Source organism: Bacillus rossius, chromosome 2, assembly GCF_032445375.1.
Source record: "Bacillus rossius redtenbacheri isolate Brsri chromosome 2, Brsri_v3, whole genome shotgun sequence".
In the NCBI taxonomy this organism is placed as follows: domain Eukaryota; kingdom Metazoa; phylum Arthropoda; class Insecta; order Phasmatodea; family Bacillidae; genus Bacillus; species Bacillus rossius.
In genome coordinates this window covers 72,718,626-72,736,251 of record NC_086331.1, presented here as the reverse complement: position 1 = coordinate 72,736,251, position 17,626 = coordinate 72,718,626, and the positions used below count along the sequence as shown (strand labels likewise).

The 17,626-nt window shown below is 37.4% G+C and overlaps 1 protein-coding gene across 4 annotated transcripts in view; it reads left to right on the top strand.

Moving 5' to 3' along the window:
* LOC134529370 (myotubularin-related protein 4) overlaps positions 1 to 17,626 on the top strand; it is a 263,105-nt gene that overhangs the window by 77,432 nt on the left and 168,047 nt on the right. For all 4 annotated transcript variants that reach the window (XM_063363357.1, XM_063363359.1, XM_063363356.1 and 1 more), the window contains exon 5: positions 10,936 to 11,295. In XM_063363357.1, the coding sequence (XP_063219427.1) occupies positions 10,936 to 11,295 (360 nt within the window). The remainder of the gene's footprint in view (positions 1 to 10,935; positions 11,296 to 17,626) is intronic.

The following is a 17,626-nucleotide window of genomic DNA, read 5'->3' as shown; positions in this document are numbered from 1 at the left end:
TGGTTACTGCTCCCACATGGGTGTCTTTATATATGTTGGACCAGCCCTTCAGATTCCAATTAGAACAGCCTCCCTGCTCCCTACGACAAACATACTGGTTACATATTACTTTCTTACTTTGGTTTCAATAAGTCGGAGAGAGAGATAGTTTTCCATTTAAACTAACAAACAATTTGCCCCTTATTCTTATCCTCCCGTGCAAATTATTACTAAGTCTGGGATTTTAAGGATGGGTTGGGAAGAATCTTAACGTTTTTCACTCTTCTCTGTTCACTGTGTAGCTAACAGTTCTTTTAACAGTTCATGAGTGTCTATCACTTGTGTATTTCACTGATGTCTTGTGCTTTCGGTTGACTCTGGACGAACACTCGGCCGTAGTGTATGGCACGTTGTGTCTTCCTACCAGCTGTCTCATCTACTTCTGCGGCGGACTAGTCTCTTGGGGTCAGCTCACCTTCCTGTCTGCTTACTGCTGGAGTAGGGGAAGATGCTTCCCAAGATGAGTCTCAGGTCGGTGGGTGTGGAACATTACTCCACAGGCTTCTTCTGTAGCATCCCTGGAGGTTGCTGGGCTTTACTTCTTTCCTCTGGCCAGGAGTTTCTGCTCGACGTCTTGTGTGCACTGGGTCAGTTGTGCTGTTGTCTATCTTGGTTCTCTTCTATAACTTTAAAATCTTCTAGTATAGAAGTCTCTGAACACTCTACACTTGTAGTTTATTTTGTTGTTGCATTTTGTTTAAATGATTAGGAACTCTATATAGGGGTAAGGATAACTGGATCTCCCACCCTTTGTCTTAGTTACAACTTTCCTTTTCAAATTCATTCTATTATTTTACTTTTTCCCTACTTATTCTCATGGATTCTATCTTTCTCCGACTTATTTTGTTATTTACATTTTAACTAGTCATAGTTATTTTGATTACACGTTCCCTCTTAATGAACATTGTTTTTGCTTAACCTATTATGGTTTTACAATTTTATTAAAGTATAACTTAACCTAACAAGTCAATTATCCTATTGTTATAACATTTTGACCATTATAGTTATTTAGTCATTATAACCCTTATTTTTATAATGTAACCCTGTATCATTCTTATTTTCTAATTTTTATCATTGTTTACTTTGTAACAATCTTACATAATGGTATAACTTCCTCACTACATAGCTTCATAACTTTATAACTTTATACCTGTTCGACCAGTTAACATTCTTTTACAACTTAAAATCTACGTTTATTCTTCCTTAACTGGTTTATACCTTATAATTATTCATTTACTTCGTCTTCTACTCTTAACCATATGTGATACTTGTTTCCCTCCTCATCTTTAAATGTTGCCCTAACCCTCCCTTGACCTTGAATAATCGTTAGAGGATTATTCCCAAAGAGTGTCTGTTCTTTTTCCTTGGAAGGTGACTCCTCCGTGACCTGGTTCGTTTGGGATCGGCATCTGACTTTAAACAATCTCCACAAAACAAATATTAACAATACCATCGCTATTAGTGTTACTGATACACATGAGGTTGTTTCTAATACAAATAATCCCTCTGCGTTTTCTACTGCAGCTTTGGGGCAATACTCCAATTCCTACTAGAAATGGATTTCTGATAATAATTAAAATCAATAACATACTCACTATTCCTAATGCCAAAGTTTGTAAGTTTCTATAATAATACTGCAGATATCCATGCGGTTCCTTCAGGTCAACTGGTGAACTTTGTTTATATGTTTCAAATGATACATTTAAGTGGGGAATGGCTGAAGGCCAGTCCTCCTCTAAACAATCCGTTAAGTGTGGGAAAATTGTCTTTGTGGAAGTGAAATGTGATGGGAAATGCAAATGTTTTAATTTCAACCAAGCTGCTGGAATAACATGAATTATCTCAAATTTCGTTGTAGTTTGGTAATCACAAGGGTATGTTTCATCTATTTTCAACTCTCCCTCCAGATACATTTGACAGTCACATGGTTCAGCCACATCTAAAGCTCCTGGGCGTCCCCTTTCGTTTAAGACCTGACTTTGATTTGGACTTTTGCTACACCTTAATTCCACCCTCCCTACAGCATTGGTTTGAATTTAATTTCTGAGGCCAGGTTATTCTAAAATGCAATGGCGCGGAGAATGTGTACAATTTAGCTCTACTTATTGGTTGGAACTGCACCCCGGTGATGACTCCTACTGGTGGTTGGGTGGCTGTTCCCTGCGGAATCCTGGCGGTTATCCAGGGCACCCTCCCTTTCATCATCGTGCTGGCTGCTCCTTTTATTTTTCACCTGTACACTTAAAATCATAGTTTTAACATCAGAATATTTTTTTCTACTATCCTGTTCCCCAAAACAAATTATAATTTTAGTAGGTCGAAACCCTTTATTTTAATTTTTTTATTTAGGCCTACTTATTTTCCTTCTCAATTAAATTCTGCTTAAAATGTTAATCCTAACTTAAGACCTACCATCTATTTATTATTCATTACATTATTGTGTTACCATAAGATTCACATAAGTTTCTACAACTTCTTGTCAAAGAAATTCTGTCTCCAAAAAATTATTTATGACTCATAACTTAACAAAATAAACAAACTTTTACACTAGACTTAACTTATTATTCATTCTTAGTTACTTTCTATATGTAAACTTTAGTACTTACTTAAAAAAACTACCTATTTCTTTTTACCTCTTAATCTCTTTACATTATTAAAATAACAATCATGTTACTTTGCTTCTTAAAACCCTCTTAGTTTTTCAATTAAATTAGACATCTTTTAACAATCAAACATCTGCATATACTCTTCTTATGGGTGTCCAACCCAAAAACAAAATTTTTTAAGTTTCCTTATACTTAATTATGAAATGCAAATCCCCTCTGTGGTGCCTGTACCCTTTAGGCCTACCACCCTCTTCTCTCACATCATGACAACTCTTATTCCTCAGGGTCTGTCTTCACTGTTCCAAATCAAATTTCTCAAAAAATTAAAAACAAATTTATTATTTTAAGAAAACCAAAAATTAACTCTGAATTTACTATGGAGCATGGAAATTCAAATATCCCACAGCAGCTAACATGACTAAATCCCATGGAACCCCAGGTTTACATAACCTGTGCCCAAAAAAAAACAGTTAAGCATACCAGGCTGTCCCTGCACTGGTTTTACAGCATCACACAATATTTAGGGCCCCTGATCTGCCATCAGTCCCAAGGAGTTTTCCCACAACCCCTCTCTAAACAAGCGCCTACCGCATTCCTCTCAAATGGCTATCGGTTTTACGGCATTATTTTGGGATCCGACCATCAAGTTAGGGCTAATAGAACACTAAACCTCCAAAATTCCAAACTAATGTAAAGCAATTAAGTTTTCTCTCTAATTTCTTAAAATCAAAAAAAATTATTCAAACATGCCAAAGAAACTTCTGAAAAAAACTTCATTACCTTATCTTCAAATAATTAAAAAAATACAAATTGATGGATTGCTTTTTTCTGTTCTCTCCTTAATAACTGTAAACAAATATCATGTCATGAATTTAACTATGCTTACTGACTCGAAACACAAAATCTCATTCTTTCTAATAGACAACTGATTTCTTAAAATCTCACTGTATCTCTCACACAGTTAAACTCCACTGGCTGAATATCTCAATAAATACAAAAACAATTATCTAAAATCTTAAAAAAACTCCTCCCCAATTATTCAACTTACTTCACATGTTCAACTTTATTACTTAAAACACCTTACTCAAAAAAAATTAATTAGCTTCCTTCCATTAACATTTATTAACAGAATAAACTTTCTCATAAATTAATTTATTAAAATTCAATTTGATACTTAGGCAGGTACACTAGTTCACTTCAGCAATGTTTTGCATTTCCCTTCTTCCTAACTTTAACACAATTTCTTACTTACACCCAGGAAATTTACCTTCAGAACAACAACAAAAATTTCACTGTAGTGCCTATCTGCCACAGGCCCACTACACAACCTCCTACACAGGGGTCTCTACACCCACCAACAAAATTTATTGAAGTGGTACCTTATCCCATACAGGATAACCACTTCGGTACTACACTGGGGATCACCTGCCCCTTACCACTAACACCTCAGGGTTCTCCTGACCCTTTATCCCATAGCCAGCCCATCTCATATGGGTCTGCACTACAATTCTCTTGTCCCTACTCTCCCAGGGACACAACACCTCAACTTGTCCCAGCTCAGCTCCACTGGCTGGACAATAACAGAAACCCTCTCTTTTCCCTTGGAGTTTATTCCCTCAACACACAAATAAACTATCCTCACACTTTTCTCAGAGCTTATCCATTTTACAGTGTACCTCCTAGTGATCCGAAACTCAATATTCAAAAATTAATTATTGCTAAAACAAAATTCACTTGAATGCCAAAAAATTATTTTCGAAACAATTTATTTTAAATTATAACTCTTAACCTGCGATCATAAAATTATCTTTAATTAATAAACACTTGCATTTTATCAAGCACTTAAATTATAACTTAGACCGATCCTTACAGCTACGAACTTAAAATTCAATCTTAATTTACGAACCGTAAATTTAACTTTTAAATTACATGTATCCCGTTGTTATAACTTCAACATGGACGTAATCTCCCTATAGACTTTTAAAGTAAATAACTTCTGTTGTCTCATCATTATCCTGTACTCTGATTCTAAGTCTCATTTCTAAATCCTCTGTTTCTCCTACTCTACAAAAAGCTCTTTTGAGTGCTTCTGATAATGTAGAAAATGTGTTAAATTCCTCTGTTTCTTTGCCTGTTCCTTCCGTTATTTTACTTTCAAAATTAAAATCTAATATTATCTTATCTATATCTCTTAAACTTAAATTATCTTCCTCAGAATCTGAACTTTCTGAAGAAACTACTGGTTTCACTTCCTTATTATTCCTCAAAACTCTACCTTTTGTTTCCTTAAACATTTATAGCCCTTGTATAAATTATACTGTTACGATTTACCGCGGGTTCGTAAAGGATAGCCCAATTAAAGATTTTTATCACACACGCAGTTTTATTTATTACCACTACTTGTCACTTACAAATAATCTTCTAAATTGGTAGATAATTAATTACACATAAAGAAATGTCAATTCCCCAGTCACTCGTTTCACACACCTCGCTGGGCCGCACTTCCGGCGCAACTCTCGTCGCAGCACCCCTCGTGGGTCTCCGCCGCGGGACTCCGTCGCTGCACTCCGCCGCCGCCGTCACACCCTTCGCCGACATCCCACACGACGACTCGCTCGGAACTTCACTCGGGACTCCGCCGCGCCCGCGACTCTATCGCCCGGAAACTCCCGACTCCAATGAACTCACTCACTCCCTGCCCTGGAACCTTCGTCCAAGGACTTCGCCACTCTGCCGCACCCGCGGCACTATCGCCCGGAAACTCCGCCGCGGGAGAACTCCCCACTGAACAGAACTCGAAATTCGGCCCAACCTCCTTATATAGCCCTTGGGTTCCCGTCCAGAACAATCCGAGATATCGCGCGGCCTTCGCCGTCGAAATGTCCAGAAACGCGTTGTAAATCCTGTCGAAGGACGCGGCGGCTGCTCAAAGAACGCCGATAAACGCAACAAGCATCGGATTCCCACAAAACGCGCCGATAAACATGTCTGAGTCCTTTTATTCCGCAGTGCGGCCTCTTTTAAGTAACTTGATCTGAGGCAGGTGCGCGCTGCGACGGTCAGGATGTCGCGAGATAGTATGACACGAGATACCAGGGAGAGGATGCAGGTGGAAGGGGGCGCAGACAGGCCGAACGAGCGCGGCGACGCCAAGCACTGCAGCCAAGCGCTATCGTAACAATACTATTTCCAAGTAGTTAGTTTCTCTGGACATTTAATGTTTAACCTAACCTAGGAATTTCTTCACCTCTACATTAAAATTATCTCTCTCACTTCAAAACTTCCTATAATAAAAATTCAGATTTATTAACCTCTTTTAAAAAAACCATTACTGGGCCAACTTTCAAAAATTACTTAATTTTTGTACCATTATGAAGAATGGGTGTATCTCTAATTTATAGCTGTGGCTTATCCACATGTACACGACACTAAACACCGTTCGTAGATGTGTCTAACATGATTAGATAGTCGGCGCCTAGCACTATTTGTTACGGCCGTCAACTTACTCTTATCGGTGTCGACCGTAAAGATGGAAATGAAGGGAATATGTACATGAAAAGTTGATAATGAAATGAATCGTGAAGGATGAAGGTGAAAGGGAATGGAAGTGAATCTACCGAGATCGTGTGTGTTCCTGATATCGTGACGGCCCTGTCATGAGTATCAGGTTCTGGGGGCGGTTCCACCACTCGTGTTTTTCCTTAAACAGTCCTTAAGGTAGGGTGACGAGTCCCTATTTACAAAACATTTTAAATAAAGAGGTTAAGGGTGAACGTTTCCACAAGAACATGTTTATTTCCGCAGTTTCAACTAACATTTTATTTCACACATATATCAAGTCTCTACTTTCTGTCTTTATAATTACAATTTATCACATTCTATTACTAACACATAATTACTGAACCATAGTCGTGCCTATTAGGGATACTGTCGTTAATAAATAAACCGTGCTGTCGGCCATTTCCTAGAGCTTATTCTTAACCTCTTTTGTTATTCATTTGTTACCAACTGTTGGAGACTAATTTCTCCCAAGTTACGTGACAGTTTTAAATTAATTTATTATTCATAATTTCTATCGAGTTATTGTTGAAATGCGTATTCTTAGTTTTTGAAATGAGAGAGAGAGAGATATTTAATATTACCAGCTACATGGGCATAAGGCCGTTGTGCTGCTGTCTAGTGTTGAACCATCGTCGCATCGTGGCTGGTCACTCACCAATCGTCGTCTCGGCGGCGGAGTAGCATGGCTTCCCACTGACTCTGTGACTCTCCCTTCTCGAATAAAATCTCTCCGTATAAGAAGTCCGTCCTGACCCTGTTTGCGTCTGTTGTTAATAACAATACCAGTTCTGCTTCGGCACCGCTTCTGACGTCATTACACACTCCCCCTCCGTCCCTGTGCCTATGACCGAGTTTCGCTGCGCTGTGACCGAGATCGTGCCAGCTGAGCGCGAGTGGCAACCCCTGTTTGTTTCCGCGGCCGTTTATGCTAGCGTTTGCAAACTTTCCCCAACTCTCGCTTCACCTGTCCTTCAATGTTTCATGCTGCGTTTGTCATTTCCTCATCGTGTCCCGCTGTTCCTGATCGTCTGGCTAGCTATTAAAAAAACAAAAAAAGCTTTCCCTGATATCCTACAGTATTTTCGGCCATTACAATATGTTTATACAGAATTTTTTGGGGTTGCGGCATTTGCCCTAAAATTGTTTGACCTAAAGCGTTTATTCTAATTTCGTTTGTCTTAAAAATTAGGACAAACGACTTTAGGAGAAACGAATTTTAGGACAAACGACGGAACAGCTTCAAAATATTTTTACTCTGAGTTTTAGGACAAACGTCATTAGGTCAACGACTTTAGGACAAACGACATTAGGACAAACGACATTAGGACAAACGACATTAGGACAAACAACATTAGGACAAACAACATTAGGAAAAATTTCTTTAGGACAAACAAATTTAGGACAAACGAATTTAGGACAAACGATTTTAGGACAAATGATTTTAGGACAAATGACATAATGAAAAACCAAGTTAGGACAAATGACTTTAGGACAAAAAACTCTGAGTCAAACTATTTTATTTGAAAACCACAGAGCATGTGAGAACTTACAGTAAAAGAAACCGTTTGAAAAGTTATGTTAAATACTGGGGAAAAACTTTACATTCTATGTAAAAAATTCAGCGTTTACGACCGTTACAATTTTTAGACATCTAGGAATGGACGACTACGGTTTCAACGACCTAAATCTGTTTTTTATTTCGCCATCTTGGATCCACCATATTTAAATCGAGTGCCGCTCTCATTATGACGAAATTTTCGTCATGACCGCCATACTGAATTTTTATGTTCCATTGGCGGCCACCATCTTGGATGCAGTCGACTTTGTTTCTGTTGTTTGTTCCTAGATAGCGCCAGCGTCTCTCTTTATTTTATTTTTTTGTTCTTCTGGAGGCCGCCATCATGGATACCGTTGACTTTTTTTCTGCTGTTTGTTCATAGAGAGCGCATGCATCGCTCTGATTTATCACATAAGGTCGATGTTCCATTACCTACCATATTATGGTCCTTATCGACATATTAAATTTAATTTTTTTTAAAAAAATACATTGGAAGCGCTGTGATTCGAACCATTGCAGCTCTGATCTCTAGGTTGGAAAACATACGCCTTTAACCGCACGGCCTTCGAGACATTACCAGACCGAAAATTAAATCAGGTATATATAAAAATAACACGCATATTAGGACTTGTAATTTTTTTTAATTTGAAGTAATAATAGCACCACCTGTTCGAGACAACCACCATCATGTATTAAGACGTAACTGTTGCAATTATCATTATGGTCACCATCTCGAAAATCTGTAATTTTTATGTAAGAAAATCGGGAAAATTTTTTAAAATCATTAAAAAATTCATCAATCAAATTAAATAATAAAAATCTTAAAAAACACCCTTGCATTTTTTGTTACGGTTGCCATCATGATAATCCGTAATTTTAATGCTAGAGATTCAAGAAAAATTCCAAATTTCATCAAAAAATTTACTTTTTATAATACTGATTGATTAGTTCGATTCCTGTCCTTGGTTCGAAACCGGTAAGAGCAAAAAAAACTACACATCCTTCCTCCACAGAAGCCACCTACAGACTGATCTACCGTCACTAATACGAAGGTATATATATGTCGTCAGCTGGTATGACGACATGTCCGCCATCTTGTCTTCATCCTCTGGAGACCACCATCTTGTTTTCGTCTGATAGAGTGTGCTGATACCATGTTAGTATAATATTCTGTTCACCATAACTTTGTCCTCAACTGTTGGCATTGAACTTTGACCATGACTTTGAACTTTTCTTGACCAGGAACTTTCACCTTGAACCTTGATCTTGAAAATTGACCTTGACCTTGAATTTTGACCTTGAACTTGAAATTTGACTTTTACCTTGACGACCATCATGGATCCGCCATTTTGCGTTCAGTACAAGCTACCAGGAGCTACCACCTGCTAGAGGTCATTGCCACCATCTTGTTTTCGTCTGCTGGAGGACACCATCTTGTGCGTGTACTCATCTTATAGAGTACATTACCATCATACTTGTCTAAGTTTTACCCGCTAGAGTGCAGTAATCATTTATTATTACTGAAGTGCCTGCCATCTTTAAATTTGGGCGCCATCTTGGAATCATGTAATTATTTAGCTATAAATTAGGGAAAAAATTTTCAAAATACATCAAAAAATTCACTCTTTGAATTAATGATTGATTATATCAATTCCTGTTCTTGGTTCGATCCTTGGATAATGCAAAAAAAAATAATTTTATATAAAAAATAATAAATATAATAAATTATTATCAAAGTCCTAAAAGAAACTTAAAATCATCTATTACCATCATCCCTTAAACCATTACGACCACCATTTTAGATATTTGTATTTATTCCCTTATTAGTTCGGGAAAAATTCCAAAATTCACCAAAAAAAATCACACATCATTTTACATATTGAATCAAAACTTTCTTCGATCTACGGACAAAGCTGAAAATAAATTTATTTCAATACCAGAAAAGTGTCAGGTTCGTAAAATAAAACACCGCAAGTTCTTTTACAAAAATAAAATTAATTACATAATTTCTATCCTACTACAGGATCACTTGCGAAAGCCAGCAATCTTATAAACATTTAGCCCTGCATGATAATAAGAAAATCAGAAACAAATTAAAATGAAATGATAAAATAACTAGATTCTACAAATTCTACACATAAACAGCAACAGTGTACTGATGTCTTCAACTAAACATCATGATGCTGTTCATTTATTCCAGTTCTTCTATATCAAATGCACTACTCTATTTTTTTAAAATTTAAATAAATTTATTACTAGGGGATCGTCCATTAATCACGTGAGGCTCGAAAGGGGGGGGGGGGGGGGGGGTGTCGGGGAAAATCACGAAATATCACAAGGGGGGAGGGGGGTGTAGAGAGATATCACGTGTATTTATTTTTTTGAGCGATTTCTACTAAACCGAAAAGGGCCGCGTGACCTTGACGGCCGTAGCCAGGCAACAATATCCCCGCCCGCCACAACATGAACCACCGGGCCTGGCTTGCCAGTCGCCAGTAAGACTTTGATTTTGGCGCCGAATACATGCGTATATCACATATAAGCCTTTCCTTTATTATTTTTATGCCAGTGAGAATAAACATGCAACCTTAATGTGTGTCTGGACATTTTTATCACTGTGCTTAATTTTCCAGAATTAAATTAGATTATACCTATATTTAAAGATAATATTCTGAAATTTTTAAAAATATTTTGTACCAAAAAAATACACGTGATTTATTTGGGGGGGATGGGGGTAGTCTGAAACCTCACCACAAATCACTAGGGGGGAGGGGGGGTTCAAAATTTGCTAAAAAAAACATCACGTGATTAATGGACGACCCCTAGGTACCTTAATATAATTCAATGTATAGTTGATAAAGATAAAATGGGAAGTATGCTTAGTATTTGATTAATTTGACTTAAAAGTTATTGTTGCTGCTAAAAATTGCATGTTAATGAACAATAGTAAAAAAAAATTTGAATCTGTTATAACAGTTACAGATTTGTTTAATGTTTTTTGTTGGTTAACTAATAGTTTAGGACTTTTATGTTTTAACATCAATAAAGTATATTTTATATAATTTTCATATTTTGTGTGTGTATGTAATGTGTGTGGGGGTGTTTATGTATGTATCTATGATGTAAAGTGAAAAAAAATAGTTTTTTCATCACAAATGATATTTATTTCAGAGTTACATTTTCATCTAATGAACAGTGTTTGGAGTGGTTTCGACGACTAATGAAAGCAACATCACCACCAAAACACATTGAAGAATTTTTTGCATTTTCATATTACGCTTGGGCAAACGAAGATGGTAGTGAAGAACTCCGAGCCCGTTTAAACGCTGATAAAGTGTCACAGTATAATGAGATTGAAAGACTTCAGTTTGATTTAACCAGTGGCTGGCGAATATCATCAGTAAACATGGACTACAAACTCTGTAAATCATATCCTGAACACATCTTAGTTCCTGCTTGCATTAGTGATGAACATCTGGAAAGTGTTTCAACTTTCAGGAGTGCAGGCCGTATTCCTGCAGTTGTTTGGAGGTGAGTATTTGTGCTACATTTGAACAAAATCAGGCAATTATGTTATCCCTAACCTTTTTCGTGGGCATGAATTTTAATGGACACTGCAGGTGCACTCCCATTAGAAAAATGTACCAGTGTAAATTTTTAAAATTTATGTATAAATGTTTTAGTAAAAAGTGAAGGTTAAGGTTGAACTGAAATAGAAGAGATGTGTTGCATGTACACTTGGTTTTTGCATATAATATACCAAATTGGTAGGTTGATTTTATAAGGTTTTATGTAGTATGGCTATGAACAGAAGTTTAAGGCAACAGGACTTCCAAGAATATAGTGGACCCTGAGCCACTCTAGTACCTTAGTACTCGTGAATTTGAATAATGCCAAGTTTTTGGGATCAAAAATCAATCCCATGACACTTGACACATGAGCGTGATGCATTAGCACATAATGATGAGTCGGCACAGTCTAGTACAGCAGATGCAGTGAGAAATACGACAGTGCTGTGAATGTTTGAAATGTTTAAAAGATGATATTGAAAACATAATGCTGCCCTCCCCTCCCCTCTTCTTGTCAGTGGTTTTGTCACAAAATTACAGTTGGTTTATCCTTCAGTACTGCCGATTTAATGTCTTGTCAGTTTTTCTCTCTTACTATTAGAATGTATCTTTTGGGTAGCCAGTCAGCAGTTGGGAGATCACCACTACCCTTCACTTACTCCTCGAACCACTCTTGAAGTTTCGGATGTGAAGCTTTTTCACTGCCACATTGGCCGACACTAATGTTTCTGTTGTTTTTATTAAAAACTCTTCTTTATCGTCCTTGGCTTTTTTTTGCTAAGTTTTCATATTCTGTTAGGAAAAAGTTGTCGTAAACAGATGATTTTTGCCTCAAACGCTTGTGTTTCTAACTAGCGACATGTTTCACAAGTGTATTATTATGTCTCTCATAGTCAAGCCTGCAGCTACAGAATAGCACATTAAAAGTTATCACAACATAATAGCCTTTACTGGAAAATTCTTTTGATCGGTCATTTGCAGAAACTTTCATTTTAGGCATTATCAAAAAATGTTTATCATATAGGAAGAATTTAACCTCATACTGTGCTAACACTTACTATGCTGAAAAAAAAAATAAACAAAACAGAATAATTGAAAATGTTTACCGAAGACCAACATATATTTTTAACTGGAATTCATTCAGTGATTATAGAGTTTCACGTAACCTCTGTTGATGACATGGAAGGTTAACAAAAACACTATAACTTATGAACGTTCCAAACATGTTGGATTGTTTATATTTACTGTACTATGTTATTATGTTAAATTGTTATGTACATATTAAATGTAATAAATATAGGTATATAAAGAACAGAGTATTGTCTAGCACAGTGATAAATAAGAATTAATTAACAAGTGCAAATATATAGACGTTGAGAGAGAGGTTACAAAACTACCTAGTGAATCTGAGTATACAGGATGTATCAAAATTCATGTTACAACGCTTGAGGGTAGAAAGCTCTTATTATTTGCAACCATTTTTGCCAATAAACATGTTGCCGGAAACGCGTAGTTAAGCCCCTGTAGCCCCAGAAAGAGTCAGCATAGGCAACCCGCTGGGCTTTGTGCGAGACAGACGTAGTGTGGTGAATTACGTGTTTACGATGCCGGGCAGCGCTCGAGAGGACTGTACGATGTTGAATGCTGACCCCCGCCCCTTTTTACTTCCATTGGTGGCACCCTCACCTCTTTTCTTCCGTTCGTGCCGTGCCATAGCACTGTGCAGCGTGACGTCGCAGTGTGTTTTGATATCACTGGTGGTCTGTCGTTGACTGTTCTGTAGTACAAGCAAACTCGTGGTGTCATTTCTTTCACTGTGGTTCTGAAAAGGGCGACGTTTTAGTGGAACTCAATGGAGTACACGTTTAGTGAGTACATGGACATGCTGTTTTTTTACAGGGAAGCTAGACAAAATGGACGAGCCGCCCGTCGTCTGTACGAAGAACGATATCCGGGTCGTAGGATTCCAGCTCACACCATGTTTGCAAGACTTACTCAGCGAATGCTTGATACTGGTACATGTGCCATCACAAGACCAAATGCTGGTGCTCCACGCAGGGTTCGTACTCCCAGTTATGAAGAAGATGTACTTCAGAGATTTGAGGAGAGTCCGGATACAAGCACAAGGGCAGAAGGTTCTGATATGGACGCTGACAAAATGGCTGTTTGGCGAGTTCTTCATGAGCAACTCCTGTACCCGTACCAACTTAAAAAATTGCAACACATGGGTCCGGCGGACTATCCTCTTCGCGTGACCTTTTCTCGTTGGTACATTCAAAGAATATTGAGGAACCCCGAGTTCGTGGTTTTATTCAGCGATGAAGCCAAGTTCACTCAAGACGCTATTCTCAATTCGCACAACTGCCATGTTTGGAATGATGTCAATTTGCATGCAACGTGTGTTACAGCACGCCAGGAACGTTTTACAGTTAATGTGTGGGCCGGTATTGTTGACGGCGTACTCATCGGGCCTTTTTTTCTTCCGCCACGACTTACCGGCGCCGGATACCTCCACTTCCTTCAGAACGAACTACCAGGTCTTCTTGAAGAGGTTCCATTGCATGTCCGACGTGTGATGTGGTACCAACATGACAGGGCACCACCTCATTTTTCCCTGCAAGTGCGAGAGTATTTAAACCAAACATTTCCAAACCGATGGATTGGACGAGCGGGCCCTGTCGCATGGCCGCCAAGGTCACCGGACCTAACCCCGTTAGATTTCTTTCTGTGGGGTTACGTAAAAACGCTTATCTACGCTACGCCAGTAGAAACGGTAGAAGAGCTTACACAGTGAATCATTGAAGCGTTCGAAATCATAAGGTCGACTCCACATGCTCCAGCGTATCCGTGAAAACATGATTCGCCGTTGCCACCTCTGTGTCGCTCAAGGTGGGCGTGTTTTTGAGCCGTTTCTTTAGGCTGTCACGTTGTTAAAACGTATGCAACAATTTCAATGTTGTGAAACAAAGCCGAAGCTGTGATTGATTTCAAGGGAAATTAAAATCTGTGCCACGATTAAAAAGGTTATTTCTCTACTCGAACGCCCTCACATCCACAACGTAACACGCTACAACGAGTTGCCTACCCTGACTCTTTCTGGGGCTACAGGGGCTTAACTACGCGTTTCCGGCTACATGTTTATTGGCAAAAATGGTTGCAAAATAATAAGTGCTTTCTACCCTCAAGCGTTGTAACATGAATTTTAATACACCCTGTATATAAAGACCAAGGATTTGCATATAATTAATAAAAATTAAAACAACTTTATATGTTATACTATGTATTTTGCTGGTCATCATTTTAATTGAGGTATTTAATAAGCATTTTAATACTACCTTGAATTATCAACATTATCAACCGATAAATATAATGAAATGGCCCTTTGTAAAAAATGTACTTAAAGTAAGAAAATTGTATTATAATAAATTATTGATTTTAAATAAATATAAGTATCGAATTTTCAATGCTTCTCTGATATTTTTAATAAAAAAATAAATATGTGCTTCCCTTAACACAGGAGCTGCGCATTGCGATGACTTTCTCAGGAATGCAGTAGAAAAGAGTTAAAAAAGAAAATCGTGAACCTTGTGAAACTCGTAAAAATCACGAACCCACTGCACAACAAAAATAATGCAGCGTATTAACAACAAATATAAAATTCACAAAAACCGACGCAAGGTCGTTATGTCACAAAAGGGGGCGATAAAAGACATTAAGAAACTTGAAGTTCCACTTACCAATTATGTGGGTTGAAAACATGTCAAGACATGACGAGATGAAGTTGGAACATGTTAGTGTTCATGTTTAGAAGCGTGGTTTTACGCACTTGAAGATTTAAAAAAAAATTTAAAGATGCCGGCAAAATAAGTACATAATTATAAGAAGACAAATACGGATGTTACGTCTGTGCATGACGGAGGTGCGCAAAAGTCTCTCTGGCGTCGCTGCGAGATCCGAGGGATGCGGGAAACTTCATGTATCAGTGCGCAGGGAACCGAAAGTAGTGTGAGAGGTTGAGACAGGTCAAACATGGAAGTATTAGAGCCAGCGGGGGGAAGACATACAACTTCACAAGAAGTAGTCTGCGGAAGGGTAAAAGAGGGCAGGCCAGGACGCTGCCGAGTTGCGAAAAGGATTCGGGCGCAGGGCACATGGAAAGATTTTTTGCACGAGCGAAGCACCATGCTGGTAGGAAGGTGCGGAGAGGGTGTTAGCGTGGCATGATGCGCTTTTGCACGGGATACAGGAAATGCTGTGAACAGCACAAAAAAAAAACCGCCGCTTGGCGGCAGGATGCTGAAAGTTGCCGAGCCAAAAGGCTTGAGAAATCTATATAAATAACTTAAAATAAATGTCCCTTTAATAAATCTAATATAATAACTTACATATGTAAAAAATAAATAATAAAGTGCCATTAATTACCTAAAGGTGGCACACACGCCCCCGCTGAAATGCGGAGTATTGGGTCTAGTCATGTGAAAAACCAAACAGTAAAAAAAAAACCTGAACTGTTAAAATTAAATGATAATTCAGAACAAAAATATCAAGGCCACACAATACAGTGGAGGTAAAAATAAAGAATATGATCTCAGATCTTGAATATGGTGAAGATTCGCTGGCAAACACAAGATAAAAGAAAAATACTGAGAACAACCAATGAAACTCTGCTCTTATAAACTCAGTACAAAATAGCGACTACACACCCCTCATAATAAAAAAAATAAATTGCTTGCTGAACTAAGCAAAGCGGATACTCTGTCTAGGAATCAACATTATTAGCTGAACGTAGAATCATATAGTCTACACTCTGAAGAGTGATCAGTTCCCCAGGCAGGAACAGTAGATACCTACGAGAGAAAATTCCCAAAGCTAGATTGGGAATGGAACCCAAAAGATCAAAACCTTTGAAAATTGGCCATATAAATTATTTTAATGACATAGAAATAACAGCTGTGTTAAGGAAAATAACTGATTAATTAGTTGAATAAAAATATTAATATCAGCATTTAAAATTTACTTTTTATAAAAAAATCAAATGACGAAAATTATGATGACAATACGAAAATGTCTATATGAATAAAGGAAGAAGAAATCAGTGTGTAGCTAAAGAGACAAAACAGAACAGAATGGTGGTACAAGTACCTAGAACAGCCAGCATTTGATACAACAAAGAGGGACAAAACCTCAAACAAAATACCCATCGGCTTGAAAAAGACTAGGGCGTGCCAAATCCAAGGGTAAACCTAAATGTGGAGATGACCAACACCCAGCTACACAACCCAAGACAAAACAATAGGAGACACACCCATTACTGGTCACTAAGATCCTGATTGTTAAATACCACTCTGAACACTGCAGTTCAACAAACCAACACAAGCTGACAAGATTTATAAATTAATCCCAATGGCCATCCAATTAGAATTTGGTCCAACTAGAATACTTCAGAGACACAGTAATAATATATTTGGTTAAATGCAATATTTATTGTCTATTAAAAATCAGACAAATACTTGAAACTATTTAAACTGGTTTTATATTAATCTACCAATACAAAGGGGTGATTTGGTTTTTATAATGTATTTATGGTAGGTTTTGCATAGCCATTTGTGTCTTTTTTTATCAGTCTAAATGAATTATTTTACTGTTTCATAATTGCAATGTCACCCAATAAATCACTTTTCACTCCACAATCATCAAACACTGAAATTTTTTGCTGAATATCATATTTACAACTTGCATAGTATTTTTGTAGGTCAGGCAGATTTTTGCTTTGACATGCTTGCTTGGGAAATGTCCTTTCGTTTTCATCATCTTTAATGAACGTAATGTTTTTTTTTATAGATACGACATTTTGAGTATACATTACGTAATATTGTCAGCCTATATACTAGAAATAGTTTCAGATGCCAAATATAATTCATTGTAACAGATTTAATGGTTGGTTCTATTCTAATGCTAATTTTGGTATTAGGCCTACTTAACATCAACAAAAATGTTGTATGATCTCAAAATTAAAGTGTGGTTAATTATCATGAATAAATAATCATAAATAAATAAATTGAAGGTGGGACAAAGTAGGTAAAGGTATGATAATTAGGCGAAAAGTTGTAAAGAAACAAAAAGAATGATTACAAACCTGAGTTGCAATGAATCTGAATTATTTCCATCTTCTTGCTCTCATTTCCATTTCCAAATCTGAATTCAAAGTAATTTCTGCACAGCCGCCTGTCATTCTCAAGGTGCATTACATGACTGACTAACATTGGCAGAAAATACTTCTCTCATCATGTCTT